Below are 22,009 nucleotides of genomic sequence, written 5' to 3' on the forward strand. Positions count from 1 at the left end.
GTTTTTGTTTTGTGGCAAACCACATACCATGTAAATTTGCAACATAAAATGACTTTAAAATGTATATTAAAAGATATTTACAAGCTCAATGTCTTAAAATCATTGTGTCTAATCACTCCCACCCCTGATGTGCATGTACAACTCCAGTTGTGGAGAAGGGGAATTAAGAGTGGAAGGGAGGCTGGGAGGGAGGCTAGCCCTGTTTCACTAATTCCAGTATCACTACCACCCCTAGTACCTTTGGAATTTCTCATGGAGCATGATGGAGCAATGAGTAAGTAATGCTGCACATCCTCTTGGCGAGAGCGTGGCTACTCTTGCTAACAGCAACACAAAGTGTTCTCGGTCACTACAACATATACTTCAAAGAACAGAATGAAGAGCATTGAGAAAAAGCCTTGGCTTTATACTGGATGAAGATCTAAGTCAAGACACCTCGCGTGAAACGCCAGCTACTCGTTTCTGTACGTGCTGCAACTACAAGTAGCTTCAATAAATAGAAAATCCAGTTGCTAAGGAAAACCTGGAGCCTTTCTTTAGCTGAAAAGAAGCCTGCAAATCACACTGTGAAGAGGTATGTGTGAGGAGGCTTTTTTTTCTTTTCTCTTTCTTCCAAACAGGCAATATTAGTTACTTGTGATTTCAAATGAGAATGAGCAGATTGTATTAATGCCAGCAAAAAATGCAGAGGTCTTGCACATTTTTCAAATTGCACTTTCCAGTATAATTTTTAAATAAGATACTTGTTGTTTTCTTCTTAAAAAACAAAAAACAAAACAAAACACTAAGGTATGTATTTAAATATTGAATATACTCTTCAAAATATATTGTTAAAACTTTCCCTAGCTGCTCAGGTGTGCTTTTTAATATATAGCTGATATATTATTAAAGGCACTACAAAATAGACATCTCTGGAGTGCAGAAATTACTAAAAAAAACCTTCATACCACAAATATATTGAAAATACAACTGCTAAAAAAAAAAAAAAAAGACCCTATGCAACCCTACTGCAGTGCACATAAATGCATGTCAGTGGTGGGCTGGATGCACCGAGGTCCTTTGGAAATGTATGAATACAGGCATGTTAAATTTTTAAAAATAGCCTAAAAAAGTTAGTGAAAACTTCAAGCATAGAAAATATTTCAAACACGTTTTTCTATGACATTCTTCACTTTCTGCATTGTTTTACCAAGCCCAAATGTTTACTCTTTCGCGAACAGTTCTTTCTTCATAAATAGTAAAGTGTTCCTTCAGTGTGTGTTTCCCCAGCACCCTCCTCCTCCGACAGTGTCAGTACGTGGGGTAGACGTCGTGGATGGGCACCTGGATGGTGGCGGCCGGGAATGCCGGCGGGATGTAGCCGGCGTAGCCCCCGTAGGCGGCGGCGGCGGCGGCCGCGTTCTTCTGTAGCGTGGCTATTGTGGCCGTGGCCGCCGCGGGCGCCGCGAAGGGCACGTAACTTGTCCCGTAAATGCCGGCGGCAGGGATGCGCTGCACGCCGGGAGTCATGGTGTACACCGGCGTGATGGGGCGGCCCTGCAGGGAGAGGGAGCAGAACTCATAAAATGCGCTTTGTTGTGACACCCCACTTCCATGAGTGGCAAAGCCCCAGAAGGGAAGGGGGTGATGGAGAGGGTAGGCAGGGTGTGCCCTGTTGATTGAGAGATATGCTGCCAGGGGAGGCTGCTCCCCCCTCACGGTTTGGGTCCCCCACAGAGGGGAAAGCAACAGCCCGATGTGCAGATGTCTGACAGGTGAGATGGACTTCAGGGCTCTTGGGCACTGTGACATCCCCAAGAGCCTGTCCTGAATGGAACAGGGCAAGAGAGCAGGCTTTCCCCCCACCCTGGGTATGCACAGCAGGATGCATGGGAAGCGGGATTTCTGTGCTGAGCTCACCTGGAAGGGAGGAGGTGTTGACACAGCTGGTATTACAGCTGCGGCTGCGGCCGCTGCGGCAGCTGCTGCACTAGCTGGGTCCTGCTGGACAGCTATGGGGTTGATGATGTGCTCAACAGTGTGGATTTTGCCATCTTCCATCATCTTGGCTGGTGGTGCGGCCTGAAACATGGAGTACTGGGCACCAATGGCAGGGATGGCCACTAGGAGAGACCAGACATATCAGATACATTGGGAAAGAGTTTCCAGGACCTCCTGTCAAAGACTCTCCCCCGCCAGCTGTGCCAACTCTCCAGCTGTGATCCTGTGCTGCTCTCATCAGGGCAGGTAGCCTTTTGTGCAGGCAGGGGATCTGGGTCATCTCTTCCCTCCCATGCATGGGAGCACCATAGCTGATGCACAGTGACAGGCTCAGTGCTGCTTGGTCCAGCATTTTCCCCCACGTCCTGCCATGAGTATCCTAGGGCCAGTCCTCCTGGAAACTGGGAGCTGTGACCCAGATTTACACACACCCAGATTTACACCCCTTCTGACCACTGCTGTCCTTCTCTCTGGCTGAGAGTGGCCTGATCACAGGCAGTAAGAGTGTGTAATGTCCCAGTGAGTCCCTGCTCCAGCTGTTGACATCAAGGAATATGTAGCTGCCATAGGAAGAGCTGCTCCAGGACAGAAAATTGTGGTTTGTACTGCAGAAGTTACAGGCAGCAATGGGTCTGCTTTACATGCCATCCTTTGGCTAACCCTGTGAAAGTATCAGCTCTGTTACCAGCATTTCCCAGGACTAGCTTGGCTAAATATGTTTTATCCCATCTGTTTGCTACTGGAGTGCTGTGTCCAGTTCTGGAGCCCCCAACATAAGAAGGATGTGAACCTGTTGGAGCAGGTTCAGAAGATGTTAAACAAGAGGGAGCACCTCTGCTGTTAAGTCAAACGGGGAGAGTTGGTTGTTTAGCCTGGAGAAAAGATGCCTCCGGGATAAAGACCTCTGCTGGAGCTTTTCAGTACTTAAAGGGAGGAAAAGAAAGACTTTATGGTAAGGCCTGTAGTGATAGGCCAAGGGGTAACAGGGTTAAACTTAAAAAGGGTTGGGCATAAGAAAGAAATACTGTGATGAGACACTTGTTGTCCAGAGAAGTTTTGTGTAGCTCCTTATTGTAAGTGTTCAAGTTCAGGCTGGATGGGCCTTTGAGCAACCTAATCTAGTTTAAGACATCTCTGCCCATGACAGGGGCATTGAATTAGACATTCTTTAAAGTCCCTTCCAATGGAAACCATTCTATGATGCTGTGATTTCCATCATCGCCTCATATTGCACACTTCAGCATTCAGCTTGCTAGCTTTCTAGCAGTAAGGCTATTCACAAGGAAAACAAAGAAATCCATAAATAATGGATGATGGACTAAGAGGTGGCATTGGCATTTATGGGAGGTGCAGCCACTAAGCCAGAAATGAACCCTAATACGTACACAGGTTTATTTCTGTGCAATGGAACTTCTCAATGTTAAAGTGTGCACGTATGCCTGGTGGAAGGAGGTGACAGAAAGCACTACTCTTGCTCTGATCCTGGAGACTCAACAAGGAAGCTGATCAGATATCTTTCAGGCAGAAATGTGTTCTCCACCAGTGGACTACCACTGTTTCCTCAAGCAGAGACCCCCAACACATGAGGTTTTCCAGTTCTCCTTTTACACAGAGTCCACCTGGTCAGGTCAAACCGGTTTTGTCTCTGGTTTAAATATCCTGGATGATTTCTCACCGAGGCAAAGAGCTCACATGCTCCATTCTGCAATAACTTCTGGCAGAAAAACCGTAGCAGGCATCTGGGGTACTGGGGTGACCTCCCAGGAGTATTCCAACTATTTGCAGAGAAATGAGCTTTAAGGTCGGTCTAAACAGTAGGCAGGAGACTTTGCAGTCAGTACATTTCTACTCTTCTGTTCTGGTAAAGTGCTTTCAAAGTCATACCCTCTTAATAAAAGAGGTAACTCTTGCGTGAGGTACCTCTTATTAGATCAGCTGATGTGACTGGGGAGAACAGACCAGGTGCTGCTGTGCTCAGAGGCTGTGCTGGATACAATACAACAGGGGAAGGTCTAATAAAAAACCCTGAATCTCAACATGCTTCAAGTGTAGAAACACTTTGACTTCAGCTTCAAGCTTTTGTTTGCAGTTGAATGAAATATAGACACCACTAATTAGCATGCATTTCCAAGCTCACTTTTCAAGCATCCTTTAGTAATACTTGGAATTCCTAAAGTATCTTTGCAAACACACGTAGCGGTAATACTTTCTGGTGGCAAGTGGGTAGTTTTCTCAGGAAGTCTGATCTTTCTCCAACTCTAACCTTAACAGCCTTCCTTTGTCTCTAGACTTCTGATATTATCTCATCCAGCTGTTATGAGGAACTCTTCACAGACTTCATTAGATGCAAGCTGTAATTTTCACTGACATAAATGAAACATGTTTTGGGAAACCACAGTAGCTCTATTATTAAGCAATCTTGCCATTTGCAGTTTACTTGGAAAGAAAAATGAAGGAGAAGACATCAGGACTTAAGGATAGAGTCCCCAACCCCTTCAAGGACCTTCTTCCTTAGACTACTTTTCCAAATAAAAATCTTTCCAAACAGGATCTTGAGGAATTGCAGAGCTTCAGCTGTCCTCTTGTTCACTTGGGAATGGCAAGGGCTGGGCACTCAGCTGGCAAAGCAGCAGAAAGGGGGCAATCCCTGCCCCAGCCCTTGGACTGGCCCATCAGAGCCCAGCAGAGATGAGAGCACACCTGTAGGCACTGCACAGCTGCAAAGATGGACCTGAGGGCTCCCTGCCTTGCTCCTTCCCCATGCCACTGATGGAGATGGAGGAGCTTGCCTCACCCAGGGACTTTCCTGCAATGGAAAACCCCAGATCCTTTTCTCAGCCTCATACCACTGGAGCAAGATGGACTAAACAGGACAGGGCTCCAGCCTGGCTGGAAATCTAGGATAGGAAGGGTGAAATCATCTCCCAGAGTGAAATTAGCATTGAAGACCTTAAAAGAGAGGAAGATTGATCTTAGTCACCATGTTCTGGTTTCCAGGACTAGAAGGAGAGGAAAGCCTGCTTCCTCCTAAACAAATGCAAAAGGGGAGAGGAGGAGTGGGAGTTGCTTTAGTCCTTTTTACTTTGGTCTGAAGAACTCCCAGATATTTGTGTCCCCTATCCTGCTGTGTGCCTCTTGTGTGAAGAAAGTCTGGCCAGGGCCAGGAGGCACTCAGCACAAGGGAGCACTGAGCCCCAGCCCTGGGACCACCCCCATTGCTGCAGTTGCAGCTGTGGACTGGCCCTGGAGGGGTTCTCATGCCTGAGACAGGGCTTGGAGTGGGGGCCTGCCCACCACCCCTGCTTTCCTCCCCTCCTTGCACATACTAACCTGCACCAGGCTTAATGGCCACTGGACTGACTGCAGGTAACTCCAAGTTGGGAACCAGTTCGAATCCTTTCTCTTGCTGCTTTCCTTTGCCTTCATGGTACCTGCTGTAGATTCCACGGCCAGCGGAGTATCCCCCCAGGTAGGAGCCCCTGGGACCCGGAGCTCTGTTGCCAGCTGCACCTCGCCCTCTGCCTCGTATGCTGCCTGCTTATGATAACAACACAGAAGATGGTGAGTAATGGACAGTGACAGCCCTGTGGGGAGCACGAGTGACCCCAGGCTGAAATCTGGAGGCTTGCACTTAGAAATGTGGCTGCTTAAGTCAGCATGGTTGAGTCTTAGTGACCCTGCTTAGGGAAACAGAAGTGCCTAAGAAGTATCCAGTAAACCTATGCTTGTTTAGCTTTTGATGTTTGTGAGCATATATTCACTGCTCATTCATATTGATGGAACTCTTGTGAGTGTTACAGGTTCAATGCAGTCAGTAGAGAGTGAGAGGATCCTCTGGCTGATTTCTGTGCATTAGGAAGAGCTTCTGCTTTCAGATGTCCTCCAGAGAAGACCAAACTTGTCAACTGGCTGCAATGGGACTTTGCCAAAATGGCACAGCATCACACCTGCCCTTTAATCAACTTTGTCCCATGACTGCATATATTTTCACTTACATTGTTTAATTGTTTTCTCTGCTATTTTATTTAGGTGTATATAACCCATTTCCAATAATATTGCCTTTATTCATTTTAGTGACTACACATCTGTTCTGACAGTACTTTGAACACTGCAGTATTGATGTACTTTATGATGATCTAATCGAATATTTAGTCTGTTACTCAACTCTGTCATAGTTCATTGCAAGTACAAACCTGGAAATTGAGAAGAAGCTGAAATTCTTGAATGATTACAGTTAAAAATACTTCTTGGTTTATGTGGGAGCTTTAAGAATATATTTATGCTAAATTGCTTCTTCTATGGAAATACACATCAAATGTCAGGAAACTCTAATTCCTGTAAGTACAGGATAATTGTAATTATAATTCCAGTTATAGCTGTTAGGGTTTTTTTATGAATAAGTGATTTTTGGTTAATTTTTAATGACTGTAACAGATAACTAATTAAGGTATATATAATAAAATATTTTTTTTTTCACTCACGTGATTTCTTCTGCTTGTAGTTCTCAAATGATTTTATGAAGGACAGCATTACTGTCATTTTAATGTGGAAGGTAAATGACACCTAGAGAGCTCCTAACTAAGGCTTTCCCTAACTCCTTCCCTTTGGATAGGTCACCATACCCACGCCTCCAGAGCACTCTGTCATAGGATCCAGCTCTTTGGAAGGAGACATCAGACAATGGAATCCTTAGACTTGCTCAGACTTAGTACATTGCTCATAAAACCCAGATCCGTCTGTTCCCCATTTCATGCTTGGCTTTTACCTATTCTTAACCCAATATTTGATACCTCTCTCATACTATCTTGCACATTTGCAATTAGTTATAGATATATACACTTTATGTAGTCATAAACTAAAGTAAGACCCAACAGAAATATGACAAAAAGGCCTATGCAAGAGCATTAATAAAAAATTGCTTAGTACTAGCTGTCCTTTGGCTGAGGCAGACCTCTGGCATCAGCCTAAGATCAAAGCTGCCCATCACATCCCCTAATTGTGCTTACTAACCTTTCACAAAGTAATCTCTGTTGGGCCCGATCAAGGCATTGTATGGATATCCATAGTATGCCAGTGTGTATGGATCACAAGAGTAAACATAGTTAGGCTGCTGCGTTACTTCGGAGGTTGCTGCAGCCCCTCCTTTTGCTGCTTTCTGGTAGCGAGTGTACTGCTCCTTGTCTACAGGCTTGGCCAAGGTAACCTCCAGGCACGAGCCCTCTAGTTCAACACCATTCAGGTTGTTCATGGCATGAATGGCATCTTCCCTGGTTGTAAAGTGCACAAAGGCGTAATCACGGATTTTTTTCACTCTCTCTACACAGCCAGGGTTAAACTGACCGAACACCTTTTTAATGGTGTCCTCTGTGGTCTCAATCATTAAATTCCTCACATATAAGATTTTAACAGTCTCCATGACATCTTCATCCACATCTATCTCTGGTTCTGCCCAGTCAACAGCAATTTGATGTCCCCACAGCTGGATCCTTCCTGGCATGAGTTTTCTCCTGGCCATGGCTGCTGCTCGATGGCTCTCATACTCCACAAAGGCAAAGCCTCTGTTCTTCATCTTGTCTGCGGCGCTGGCATACACGATGACATCCAGCACGCCTTCTGTCACCTTGGCAATCTCTTCCAGGATCTCCTCTCTCTTCTTCATCTTGGGAATGCCTCCGATGAAGAGCCGGCAGTTATCCACGCTGCAGCAGACGCCCAGCAGCCTGCCGGGGCGGATTTCGTAGTTGTTCAGCTCCCTGACGGCGCGCTTCGCCTCGTGCTTCTGGGTGTACATCACGAAGGCGTAGCCACGGTTCTTCCCATCGAAGTCCATCATCAGGCGCATCTCGTAGATGCGGCCCACAGACTCGAACACGGGGACCAGCTCATCCTCGTAGACGTCGCGGGGGATTTTGCCCACGAAGACTTCGCAGCCGCGCGGCGGGTGCAGGCCCTCCCAGCCGGGAGGAGGCCCTCCGTACTTGCGCTGCCCGTTCTCCTGGATCATGCTGTACCCAGTGCGGGCCATGAGGGCCAGCAGAGCCGCCTCGTTGGGCGCACCGGCAACGCCTTCGGGCACTTTTGTGGTGGCCACATTAGTGGAATCATTGCTCATCCTTGCAGTGGAATCCTCAGCGGTCATGGTGTCAAACTCATTCACAGCGTGATAAAACCTGGGCAAATGAAGAAGGAGGACACTCGTTAAAAGCTATTAGCTACCATGAGAATTTCACCTCTCTCTTTCATTTTCCTGTAGTTGTTCTGCAAGTTTGTTTTTCAAACTGGGACTAAGGCTGCAGAAAAACAGAGGAACAAGTCACACCAGCCTGAAGAATGTTACTGCAGGGACAGCGCATCCCAGACATAGGCAAAGCTCCTCTTTGAGGGAATGGTCGAGGATCACCTGCTCACACATCCCAGGCATCAAGAGCTGCTGTCACAGGACACCAAAGGCACATGAATGGATGCCATCAAGTACCTCAAAATCTCAAGACAGCTTTGAAATGATAAGAAGGAGATTGCACAGAATTGGGAGAGAGAAGATACTGACAGGAAGACAGAGGCATCCTACAGAGCCTTCTCTTCCCTCTCAGTCACTCATCAGTTAATCCATTTACTCCTGAACAGCACAAGCACCAGGTGCCATATTCCATGGTGAAAGGTGGCAAATGCATGAGAAGCACCAGACAGCTTCCATTTGATAACAACCCCTTGCTCCTCTAGACCTCTGCAGTAACTGTCAAGTAGGAAATAGTAAATACACTTTAGCAGTGGGGGTGGGGGACAATTTGTGTTCTTTTTGTGCAAAGAGTGATCTGACAAGCTTCTGAGTTGCCTACTGCATGTGTTACAATGTCTGAGGTGTTTGTCTCTTCCATTATTACAGCAGGACTTGACAAAAGCTGAAGAGAATCACTCCTTTATGAGAGGCTGTGCTTTAAACCAAGCATGGCACTGCAAGCCTGCAAGAGGAAGGTAAATCACAGAAACCTTATTCTGCATTTGAACAGAGGCAGAGAGCAGGAAGTGAAGACATACAGGAAATGACCATGCTAACAACCAAAACTGCAAGACAGTGAACTTTCTTTCTGAGCACAATTAAATAAGACACCTTGGACTCTGAGAGTAGTTAGTTCATCGACTTTTAAACCTGTGATGGTCCACCAGACAATTTAATACAAGTGATTGTATATGACATGGACCATTACATTTTAGTGTTATTTGCACATTAGGTGCTATAGCATTTATCTGAGTAAATTGTATTTTCCACAAGGACCTTGGCTGTAAGGAATCAGAGAGCTGTGGACCACACATCCCTGTATGGCTTGTTTGCTAACCACTCCCTCATACAAGTAAGTGTGCAATATTTTTCACAAGAATTTCTCTGGCTTTTGCTTCCAGACAGGATTAGATAGACTAAACAGTCTTTCAAGACCTCTGCTTGTGCCTTCTAGTGATATTTAAGTCACTTAATCACAACACAAGCCTGTCTTTCGAATAGAACTTGCAGGCTAAGCTCACAATTAGTCACTTGCACCCAAAATTACTGGGTTTTGGTCCTTTGACAGTTCTCTAGAGCTTCAGCCTTTTTCACCTTTGCTATATACAGGAATGAGGATCATCCCTCCTTCTTCTCCCCAGTCTGTCTTGCCAAAGCCTGCTTCTTCACACCTTCTCACTGGCAAGTCACATGGAGCTGGGAGGGGTTTTTTCAATTCTAACCTCAAATCCTCTATAGAAGCACCAAGTGCTCTGGTTATGTCCCATGTAGCTGGCACGACTTGTGTTTGTACTACTCTGAATGCCACAACCTTGCATTCAGCCCTATCCCAACTGCATTTTGAATAGATCCCACCTATTGAATGTTACACAATTGGCTCCTTCCCATGGTGCTCTACAACTCCATCAGTCTTTCCTTCACTGATTTATTTGTCATGACTTGCATTCATCACCAGTCTGTTGATGGAACTGTCAAAATACACTCACCCTTGTAGGACACTGCAAACCGCTGTAAGAAGTGTTCTCAATATATAGGTTTGACAGGGTTATTTTTTATTTTAAATAAAAAAGGATGAAGCTTCAGAGAGATTTATTTATTCTATACAGTTTTCTTATTCAGTGAGACATAGGTTTCTCTCTGTCCCATAATTGCATTGATGACCACCAAGGAAGATTTTTCATTGGTGCAGCAAGACCAAGTTCACAAAAATATCAGCACAAATTTTAGGCACCAAAGTCTGATTTGTATGGTTCACAAAGTCTATTAAAATCCTAGTAACCTCAGCACCTCAGATTTTTTTCAGTAAAGCTCCTGAGCTGTCCAGAGCTGTGCTGGTCTATACCCAGAGGTGTCTCTGCACAAGCCAGGGCAAACACTGTTGAGCCTGGTTCAACTCCTAAATGTATTTGGGATTGGGAAACCAGACCTCTGAGCTTTGGTCTGTGGTAGGACCTGATCCTGCACGTGTTTTTTGCTATGAGTGTTGCATGCTGATGCTTCTGAGCCATGTCAATTTAAAAATATGGAGAGCAGAGGAGAAGATAAAGAAAGTGGAGAGCAGTAAAAGTGATGCTGATGCTCAGGCAATACTTTACTAAACATGATTCCTTTGAAGCCAGATCTGTCATGAATAGCTTCTTGAACTGTTGATACACATTTCTCTCAGATTCAAACATCACCCTTTAACAGTTATTTAACAGACACCCTTTAACACACGTTTTAATTTTATTCCTGGGAATTATTTGAAATAATTAAGAGCTTAAGACAGAGTAAAACATCTTCATTTTTCACTTGACAGTTTGCTTCTAGAAGTATAACTTCAGCTTTCTTGGAATAAAAGCAAAGCTGGTTATACAAACAATTTGGTGGGAAAGAATCATTACCTTTACATGAGCCACCTGTTGGCAAGTCAAGTACTTATCACCCCAAGTTTGGCTAAGTTTAAAAATGACCAATTCCATTCAAACCACCTGTTTCAGGTCAACTCACAAAATAGGTCTCTATATCTCTGTTATCTGCAGGGCTCTGTGTCTGGGGCTATAGTCTGGAAAGCTGCAGATGGCTACTGGGTTTGTGGAGTGAGGGGAGATGAAAAAATCTCCCCTGACCCCCAGAAACCACTTGGTAATTCAATGGCCATGCAGGTGATTGCATGTTCTCCAGCACTTTGCATTACACCAGCAAGATGATTTCTCATATTGCAAGTTGTGCCTGAAGCTGCTTCTAAGTGCTGCTGGCCACCTTTGCTGCAGACACTGCCACACACCATTTGTGATACTGCATCATTAAAAATCCCCTATGAACCTAAAATGCATTTATCCCTATGTAATTTGTTTTGAATCAAGATTCATGATCAAATGTGATTTGGATTTTTTTTCCTGTGCAGCTACATAGAGCTGGGTTTCATAAGTAAGTCCTACCTAAGAAAGTTATAGAGCCCATATAGTCCTAATTTTTGTAACTAAATACACACTTAACAACTTGTTCATTGTCATGTTACACAATCAACACCTTGACTAAGTTCATATAATCAACACCTTGATAAATATTACCAGAACATTTATTATCACTGATCACTTGTAGCTTGATGAGAAAATGCACAGCCTGTCTGGTCTGAGTGCTTTTCTCTTCTGCTGCTACTGCCTTTCAAAACGGGCTACCAACACAATTTAACCCTTTTCAGACTAAAATGCAATCCCTCGCAAGAAAACAGTTTTTGAAAATACCAGTTTCCAAAGTGTTCAAACCTGCTTGTGCATTTTTTAAGTCAACAGTAAACTGGTCATGAAAACCTGCTACCCTGTGTTGTGGGTCTACACAAGGCAAGGGTTGGTAATATGGGTCTAGTGGCCTTAATAAAGACAAACTGATTTCCAGCACCCAATAAGTGAGATCAGTGCTAGAAAAAGCAAAAATTTAATCTCCATTAAAATACAGTGTGTTGTGAAATATAAGTGCTTGGTTTCTAAACTCTGAGGAGGAAGGCATATCTGATCTTGATAACATATATTCAAAAAAAGAGAGACAGACAAATACATTTTTAACAGAAAGGTTGTGTTTTGGAGACAGACAAGTTTTAAATGACTCACTATCAGGACTGAGACGAGTCCTTTGCTTCTTTTTAGAAAAAGGTAAATCCTGCTTGATTGTTCACACCAGATGTTGTTAGATGGATGCTAACATCTGCCAGCCTACCAGGAGTGAGGCTTACCAGCCTCTCAGGAGTGAGGCATGAGTGAGCCCCTCAGTCCTCTGTTCCAAGGACTTCCTTGCACAGGTGAACTAGCAGACATACATGTTGCACTGAAACCATTCAAATTTCACTTCACCTTGCTTGTGAAACTCCTCTGCTGCCAGTGGGAAGGGTGTAAATAATTGTTGCCCTAAACATGAATTACCTTCTCTTTAAAGGCACTTTCATCCCACATCCCAGAATATTAAATGGCAAGCTTACTGCATTGGTAGTGACTGACCTAAAGCATACTGTGGGCAGGCTGATTAACTGAGGCAGGTATTTTATTAAGTAGAAATACCACACCTTGATCAACAACAATGCAGGGCCAGATGGTGATGTCCCTTGTCCCAGGGCAAAGGCAGCTTGGGGCCCCATCAGGAAAGCAATGCCCAAAGTCCACAAAGGAACTTATCCCAGGGTTAGTCCAGCACCGGGCAGTGCCCTGTGAAGTTAGGCAGACACGTTCTCCTCTGTTGATCCTAGTGTGGTCAAACAGGCTTTTACAAACACAGGGACACAGCCAGTGTCCTTGTGGCAGTAACTGTGTGTCCACCTCACTCACGTGCTCCTAGAAAATGAGGTTGTTTATGTCTGGACTTAATTCACCCCCCCAGTTTTGTGTTACATGGATTTAGTGGCATCGTCTGTGGGTGACACAACTGCTGGCAGTCCCAAAGCCTGGGGACAGGTGCCAGCATCACCACAGGCAACAGGAGAGACCAGGGAGATGTGCTGTCTCTGTGATAACTGTCCAGGGGAGAGATGGGGACACCTGTGCCCCACCTGCAGACCCTGTACTGCACAAACTCCCACTGAGCTGACAGGGTGTGTCCTCATGGACTCTGCACAGCTACTGCTTCCTTCAAGAAACTGCCACAGCTTTGCATTTTAAACCACAGAGGGAAAGACAGTTGCTGAAATTTCAAATACACCCAGTTGACAGAGGAAAATAACAACTACTGGCTTAAATGTGACCTTCCTGGTATTTTACTTGAAATAATAAGGGAAAATGTTGATCCTGATGATGATGGTGATAGGCAGCAGCTCTAAAAGCATGGCTGTCATTAAAGTTCTTTATTTTCAAATCCTGACTCTATTCCCATGACAACTTTATATTCATAAAATGCATACAAAACCAAAAGCTTACTAAGAACAACTGTGTAATTTTATCACAAACATCAGACACCCCAGAAATGCTCCTGCTGCAAACACAGTTTGCCTGTTTAGACATCTATTGGCTGAACAGAAAAATTCAACAGCCTCATCAATTCTAAATAAGGTAGTGACTTGTGCATTGCTTCAAGTGTCCTGTGCAAGTTACCTCCCTGCTAAAAGATGATTACAGTATCATTATACCTCACTTTGCTCTTTCTTGACAAGACTCTTTTCCTCCTCACTAATTTCATCAATGAGCTGAACAAAGCAGGTGTCTTTGTTGCCAAAGCTGAGCCATGGCATGCCCAGCTGCAGGATCTGGGGCCAGTGTGGGGATCAACAGGAACTGGATCACACTTGGTTTCCTACATTCTGCCATTAATGAAATTCAGGTGTCCAAAGCTGAAATTTGTGAAATTTGGGTCAGTGCAACAGAGTGCAGCATTTCAGTACAGCTTTTTGGCCAAGGCCCTTTTCTGAAGGTCTTTTAGGCAGGAAAGCAAAGGTTGGATGGGATGGATGATGCCTTCACCCTTTTACAAAAAAGCCATACCTGAGGCCAACAGGCATGACAATGTCTGCAGTGCGTCAGACACATCTTTACCTGCAGCTGAACTGGGTGAAGAAGTTGCCCCAGGCTAGGTGAAACATTTTGAAAAGGTGAATTTTCATAATCTGTATCATTTTGGCAAAACTCAGTGGAAAAAGTGGTGAACTGAGTCAGCAGACCTGAAGGGCAGGAACAACTGCTGGCGAGAGGCTTGACGAGTAGCTTGTGATGAACGACTTGGAAGAAAGTAACCTCAGAGCTCATTGACAATGACATGTCTGTCTGCTGTGCAATTTATCCTCCTGCCAGCCCTGCTAAAGGACTGCTTATTCTCATCATCATCATCTGCATGCCTCAACTGGGTCATTGAACTTGTCCCTCTCCAGCCAGGGTCAGGAACGTTTTGGCTCAGGTGCTGCACAAACACAATGAGATGTGCACGGAGCAGCACTGGCTGCACCACATATTTCCCACGTATGTTCAGACAAGAACATGCACAAGCAGAGGCTCTCTGCCCACTAGAAGTATTATGCTTAAATGTAGAGAACAACAATGCCTGAGAGGTAGGATAAACCAGACTATTAAATCCTGAGGCTAGCTGCCGAAATTAGGACAAAAGGAAACAGCCGCAAGTTGCACCAGGGAAAGAAAGATTTCTTCATTGAAAGGGCTGTAAGCATTGGAACAGGCTGCTCAGGGAAGTGGTTAAATACCAACTCCAGAGGTATTTAAAAGATATGCAGATGTGGCACTTAGGGACCTGGTTTAGTGGTGGGCTTTGCAGTGTTCAGCTAATGGTTGGATTAAACAATCTTAGAGGTCTTTTCCAACTTAAAGATTCTATGATTATATGAAATTCCCACTTCTGCTATGGTGACAAGTGGCATTCTAATCTAGAGTCTATCATCAGAGCTCTGATTGATTGCAAGAGCTTGTATTTCATGCTTAAACTTCAGTTTTATTCTGGTCAGTTAGTTATGTTAACTTTGTATAGGGCAAGTTAATGCTCAAGGCCTGAAAAGCAGTCTTCAGGGTGGATTTAGTGCAGGGAGGGCCTGTGCATGGTTTTCAGTTGCTTAAATTTGTCTTGAGTTGGCTAAACATGTTAAAAATTGTTTGTTCCATTTAAAACTCACCAAAATCCATTGACTGTGACTTTTGATTGTATTAGGTTCAAAGAAAGAAACAGAAAATAAAGTGTGATATTTCTGACAGTACTCACATGGAGCATGACTCCCCTGACATCAGTTACAAGACTCTAATGGCTGCAAGAGGGATATATTTAAGATAGGGATGAGCATTACAGAAAATCCTGCTTTAAAGGTCTTGCAGACACAGGTTATATTCTCCAGACACCAATCAAAAGCAATGTATTTGGCTTTAAAAATTGTAACAAAATTACTAGAAATCCGTTATTTTACTTCTTCCTCCTTTTTAGTAGGAAAACACCTGAAATTATTCTGTAAATTAATATCCTGGAATTTCCCAGGTTAAAACTTGAATACTAATCAGATAATTCAACAAGGAATTTGTACAGTCAACAATTGGCTACAGCTTCAAACTAGGATTTGAAGGTTAAACTTCTTATTTTCACCTTTATCATTAGAAAAATAACAATTAAGGATCTAATTCCCCTAACCTTGTTATATGAGTTCCCATGGTGTATTAATCTGGCCTCACAGAAATTTATGTACAATTTAAAAAATGGAGCTAAAATTATGATTCCCATACAAAATAAAGGCACCTTGTGTTGTGCAAACGTCCTGCCTATCCTGTTACCAACCATCTCTGCATCTTTCTATGGTATATTTAATCTTGTGTGTGATCCACTTGCATTTTACGTAAGCACTATCCATGCCCAGCAGTGAACATTCCCAGGATGAAGGTCCCTCAATGACCTGACCTCCTGCTTAAAAACTGCAAAAATTATATTCAATGAGATATGAGTAATAAGTTTGGGTAAGCAAAACCTTGTCCCCCCCTTTATTTTATAACGCACTTTTCTACAAGTCATTCAGAACTTTGTCCAACAAGTCGTGTAACCCCTGTGCTATCCTGTTTGCCCCAGCTCCATCTTTTACCCACTCCAGTTGATACTAATTCATAACTCTCCCCTATTTTGATAGGACTTGTTACAGGCTGAGGCTGAAGTTATTACCCTGCAAGGTACTGAAGCCACATATTGAGGAAGGCTAAGAAGATGAGACATGGTTTGTGTAATCACATTGTCAGCTGTCTAGATCAGGAAACAACCATCCCCTTCTCCCCAAATTCCCATATTTCAGTCTAGTCAATAAAGTCCATCATTACCATGATCAGACAGGAAAATGCGTGATATATACATTTCAGTGAACTCTTTCCTATTCTGGATAAGCTGTACTCGATGGGAAACTTTTTGCAGCATTTCTTTACCAAAAATGAAATTCAGCACTGTTCTCTGCAGAAATGCTGATACAGGTTAGTGTGTCCCCCTCATTAACTATCTGCATTAGAAAGCATCCTGCTTGGAAAGGGAGAAAGTTTCACTCAAGATCGACTAGAAGCTTGCAAGCTTTTGCCATAAGAAGGACAGGAGAAGCAATATTCTGCAACTGAAAAACAAAACCACAACTAGACTCATCTGTTAATCATTACATGGGAAAGATAACACATTCACTTATTTCGCTTCTTGTTCTACTGAAGAAAAATCTTATAAGTGAACACGGAGATTTAGTTCAATAATTGAAAATGTCTGTCAAAGTCTTTGCTGAACTCTGTGGTACAGGAATTTATAACACAGTATCTATCTGTCTGTCTACATAAATATTACAGTAGCATGTTCCACTCTGCAGTGCTATCAATAGTATCTTAAAAAGTTCATCACCTGCAGCTTTTCTGATCAAACTTTTTCCTCTAACTCTCCTGGAGATTTCAGAGTGAAACATAGCACATTCTGCCTGTTCGTATAAAGTCTACTTGCTTATCAAATTTACTACAATAAAAATAGCCTCAGAATTTTGAGTTTACCCTAATCCCATGCACTACTTTAATTGCAACACTCCAAGCGCTGTGTAGACCACGTGAGCTCTGCAACAACAGGGGCCCAACCTGCAGCCCTGCTTTCAGCAGGAGGCAGAGATTCCAGGAAAAGCTGAAAGTGGCTCAACGTGTTCCCTCCCCCTCAGGTCACCGAAATGAAAATCAACATAAAGCAAACCACAGTTGAGATGTGAATATGTGAATGTTCACTGCTGAAAGTACATTAAACTCAAAGCATTTGGCTTAGTCGGTGGCTGGGATTTTGTCCTTTTTTTTTTTTTTTTTCCTTTGTGCACTGACATTTGACCCTTTTTATAATATGCACCTTGCACTGCTGAAACCCAGTTAGTTATTAATTAAACGGAGGTACCAATGGCTGACTTGTGCCTATCACCATTTTAACTGCCTGCACGCAGGAGTGGGGGCTGGAAGGCAATCGTCCCTCCTGTGAAATTCTGTCATATCGGCAGAAAGGAGCTGCAAAGTGCAGCAATTTGTACCTGACCTCTGAGCTAAGGAGTTTGTACAGACCTTTGAACGTTGGGTTGGAGAATTGAGAAACAAGATTTACAAGTACAAGGAAGAGATTTTCAGCACTTGTTACCCGTGCCCAGTGTTAATATTATAAATTTAAAAAAATGTTTAACCAAGGCAGGAAATCTCTCAGAGGGCAACTCTCCTGTGCTAGGTTAATTCAAGACAATTTAAGTCTACTGAAATTACAGCTCACTTGGAAATATCTATGGTTTTGAAATGAAATTTCTGTTCACTCCAAAAAAGGAGTGGGGTTTGAGACACATATAATTTGAAATTCACCTTTTGCTGACCTTAGGTGAGATTATTTCTCTTTTAATTAGAAGCTGAAGAAAGAAGACAAGGATCGTTTGATTCAATATATTTTTTTCAGCAAAGACTGGAGGTAAAATGCAGAATTGAATGGAAATCATTAAAAAGAGTAGCAAAATCTTTGTTAATTTTATTTTTATGCAACGTATTATCTAAAGTTGATTATACAGTGCAAAGCTTTACGAGAAACCCATGGAAAAATAATCAGACCAACAACATTACAACAAGAAGTTCCTGACAGACAGACATGTGGCCTTGCCTTGACAAACAAGGAGGGCATGTTTCGATGTCCTGTTGGATTAACCATGTCAATTTAATTAGAAACCTCTCTCTACTCTTACACACACTGGCAGGGTCTTTGGTGCAACACCATCAGCTAGCACCAACTGCAGACTGCATTGGGTGTGAAGGCCTTCAGAGATCAGCTGTGATAACACTGGAAAGGATGTCCTTTCTGCAACCCAGTCTGCCAGGCCATGGAGCACTGCAGGGCACAGCAGTAACATGTGCCATGATATCCCTCAAAGGTTCTGAGCACAGGCATGGGTGACAACCCATGGCAAGCCTGGATGTGCAGGGGTAGTGGGAGTGCTTTACAGACACATTGTGAATCATGGTCTCAATCCCACCTAGCTCAGGACAGGACAACATTATGTACAGCTGCTGCATCTGGTCCACGTGTAAATTGACATTTTTGTCATTGGCTTTAATTGAACCTTACTTTCAGCAACTGCATTTATTCTTTTCCTGGTTTAAGTTCAAACTTTGCTATTGTTATCAGCACTGACCCCAATAAAGCAATAAATTAATAATGAAATAAATAAGGGTGAACAGATTAGCGTCATGTGTCCAATGTCACATACAAGTCTTACACATCTCACATGCTGCTTAAGTAGAATATGAATATCAAAGCTGACTTTCTGTAATGCTTTCAAATTTTCAGTATGCACATTGAGCTATAAAGATTCATTTGTATTAATAATACTTGCAGATATACCCTGTTTACTTAAACCTTCCAAGCCACCTTCAATCTACAAACGCCAAATTCTGTACCAAAACCTGATAATCCACTTTTAAAGTTTTATTTTTTATGTCAAGCTCTTGAAAAAGCAGAACAAAATACCAGGTAGCACAGACAATGGCAGAGACAGACTGACTGAAACCACAATGTCAAGCAGTTGCAATTGGCTACCTTTTGCTTCCTTAATTTAAGATAGCAGAAAAGATATCTCAGAAACATGATTTTGTTTTCTTCTGTCTAAAATATCCGTGGCTTAGTGTTCATTGTTCTGACATTTTTTTTGGTATTTGCTATGCAAATTCTTTTAGATATTCACATGTTGATCTCACAGCTCAGTCTTACAAGCAGTTGCTTAATTCTCAAACAACCCCTTAGGACCCACTAAAGGATGGCAAACCCCTGAACCCAAATCTTGATGATGACATAGTTTTGGTCTCAACCCCCTGATAAATGAAAACCAGATTAAAAGCCCTGCAGAGCAAACAAGATTTCCCTTACCTCTCCGCTCCTGCGATTGAAGTGCAACAGGTTAAGGGGACTCGCGCCTTTGCCCGAGCAACCTTTCTTCCTAATGGCAAGAGCTGTGCAACCTGGTTATAGAGTTTATGCATCTCTTTATTGGCCAGCGAGCGTTAGCCATTTAAATTCCTTGGGAGTCATTTGTTAAGGGCTCTTAGGCTGAGGCTAAGTGGGTGGGACGGGAGGGAGAGGGGATGTTAGTGCTGCCAGACGCGGCGAGCTCTCCGAAGTGGTTTGAAGATTAATAGAAAACTATCTGCAACGAAGGGATCTTTGGAGGGAGGGCTGGGTCCAACCTTCAGGGAAGCATAGGAACGAGAAATTGTAACATTTTCACAGGTAAAAAGAGTTTGAAGAGAAAGATTTCATTCAAAATTCAAAACTTGGAAAAAAAGGAGTGAAACATGTACAAACAACTCCTTCCTAGCACAAGGCGTTGTGCAAATAGCTTGGGTTACTCACGACAGATAAGATAAGAAAAGGGCATATTTTGCTTGACTGCATGAGGCTTTTTCAGTGAAATATTTCTTTTTCTTCATGTGGGTCTGGCAAAATTATTTCAGGGTGCGCTGAATCAATTTACCTTTGGTTGTAGGAAAAACAAAGGGTCTGCAGCTCCTGGAGTGGGAAGCAGATTTACTGAATGTGTCGGCGGTGGGACGGTAGGAATAACTCAGCCTGTGCCGTGTACCCAACATGCACTGTGTCAGCAGTAAACACGGAAACTCCAACATGTTTGCTCAAAAGGAAAAAAAGCACCTGGTGCAGAAGTAAAAGCACAGGGGTGGTAAAACATGATTCATGACAGTAGAAATGGTCTGTACATAACAACGGAGCATTAGGCCCTGGGAGCACTTAGGCAAAGCAAACAACACACCTTCTCGAGCAGCCAAGAGGAGGAACTGCTCCCAAACACTCTCTGGATGATAGATTTGCCCAGTTGGCAAGCAGTGTGCACAGCCAGCCGGCGGGAGAAGAGGGAGCAGGGCAAACCTTGGGAGATGGCTCATTTCTGGGAAAGGAGACAGCCTGGAGAAGGTGGGAAGCAAACAGCATATTGCAGTAGCAAAACAACTACAGTCTTCAGTCCTTTCCCAGGTGTTTTTTACAGGCATAACCATTTATTTCTTCTTTCTCTCCTTTTTTACTGGTTTTTCCAACCCCGAAAAGAAAGCCTGATCCAAACCTCCATCCAAAAAGCACAAGCAACAACCTCAGGGCATCCACATGTGCAAGGAAAAGTGTCTTAAGCTCTCAGTGACAAATCATAAGTACAAGTATATTCTGCGGAATCAGTTTGTTTGAGATGGTCCTACATAATAATTTATTATTGTCCTCTGAGTCCTTTAGTCTGGGCGTGTAAAACTTAAGAAATAACATCAAATTGCCAAGTCAGAGGCTGGTCAATAGGGAAGAGGGGTAAGGGGGTCAGTGGGGTGTAGAGACAAGCACTCTAATATTGGACGGCTCCAAGTTAGAAGAATGTGGAGGATGGCAAAGACTGGCAAAAGAAGCATCTTTGTGGTGGTTTCTGAAAGCAAACAGGAAGGAGACCTGTTCTACTTACACTGTAAACCAATGGGTGATTACAATCACTCTGTTCTGGATTTTTATTCTTGTTTATCCACTGTGCTGGGCTATGGTGTGTTAGGCACTGTACAAACACACCTGGAGCCTGGATCCTGGTCCCAGAGTGCTGGCAGTCTACTCTGCAAGGCTTTCATCTTCAGAATTCATCCCTGCAAATGTTAAGCTGTAAGAGCTGCAGAGAAGCAGGTACTGCCCTGCAGGCAGGGAAGCTGCAGCATGGAAATTTAAACGGTTTACCCAAGACTATGGAAAAAATCAATGTCAAAACTGGGGGAAAAATCTAGGAGATTCTGCCAAAATAAGATCCATGCCTCAATGCCACTGATTTCCACAAGAAAGTGAATAAAAGTGAATCAGCAGTTATGAATTTGCAAAACTCCAAATTAATTTATTTTAAAAATTCAATATCTTTCTCTTACTTCATATTATTCTGTTGGAAAACAAATCAAACTTACAGCTAAAAATATTGTAAAGTGAATTCTATCAGCTACAATTGTATGTGTACTTGAATGCCCAGAGAAGAGTCCTCTGATGTAAGTGAGAAAGCACTGATGCTAGTGAGCTGATGGGCTCATTTTCAGAAGGCTGTTCAATGCTGTGTCAATTAGGATCATGTAGGGAGGCCTCTCAAACCCATGGCTTTCATTTCATATGTTCACTTTTAGCTGCATCCTGTTGTTAGTTTCCAAGTTATTTTCCTGTTATTGTTTAAAGCAAGGATCATCAACAGATCATCTGTTGCAGGGTATTCCGAGGTGTTACCATCCCCAGTGGCAGAATTTAAAAATGTACTAGTTTTTCCTGCAGGCTGTGCTTTTATAAGAAACTTCAGAAGTTAGGGCAGAACTCTGCAGTGTGTCTCCCAGCTTTCCCTGACATTAGACACCTGGTTTCCTTTGACTTCAAAACCACTGCGTTCATAGTGATTGCACAACTCTTTATGTACCTCTTTATGATGGCACGTAAGGAACAGTGGGAAGTGTGAAGGGCAGAGCCATGCAAGCAGCAGGAGAATGGATTGTATGTACACCACATGCTCCTCTCTTCATACAGCATCCATTGCTCTGGGCTAAAAATATAAGCACTTCTTTCCTAATG

At 43.3% G+C, this 22,009-nt stretch overlaps 1 protein-coding gene across 3 annotated transcripts in view; it reads right to left on the minus strand.

The window, feature by feature from the left end:
* Window positions 1-1,070: 1,070 nt before the first annotated feature.
* Window positions 1,071-22,009, minus strand: part of RBM47 (RNA binding motif protein 47) — a 73,272-nt gene continuing 52,333 nt past the window's right edge. For 2 of the 3 annotated variants that reach the window (XM_064712180.1, XM_064712178.1), the window contains exons 2-5: window positions 6,991-8,150; window positions 5,311-5,517; window positions 1,900-2,102; window positions 1,071-1,536 (exon numbers count right to left, since the gene is read on the minus strand). In XM_064712180.1, the coding sequence (XP_064568250.1) occupies window positions 1,291-1,536; window positions 1,900-2,102; window positions 5,311-5,517; window positions 6,991-8,119 (1,785 nt within the window). In that variant the 5' untranslated portion in view covers window positions 8,120-8,150 and the 3' untranslated portion in view covers window positions 1,071-1,290. The remainder of the gene's footprint in view (window positions 1,537-1,899; window positions 2,103-5,310; window positions 5,518-6,990; window positions 8,151-22,009) is intronic. The other variant, XM_064712179.1, reaches the window with a different exon arrangement.

The sequence above is a fragment of the Zonotrichia leucophrys genome, chromosome 4, assembly GCF_028769735.1.
Source record: "Zonotrichia leucophrys gambelii isolate GWCS_2022_RI chromosome 4, RI_Zleu_2.0, whole genome shotgun sequence".
NCBI lineage: Eukaryota > Metazoa > Chordata > Aves > Passeriformes > Passerellidae > Zonotrichia > Zonotrichia leucophrys.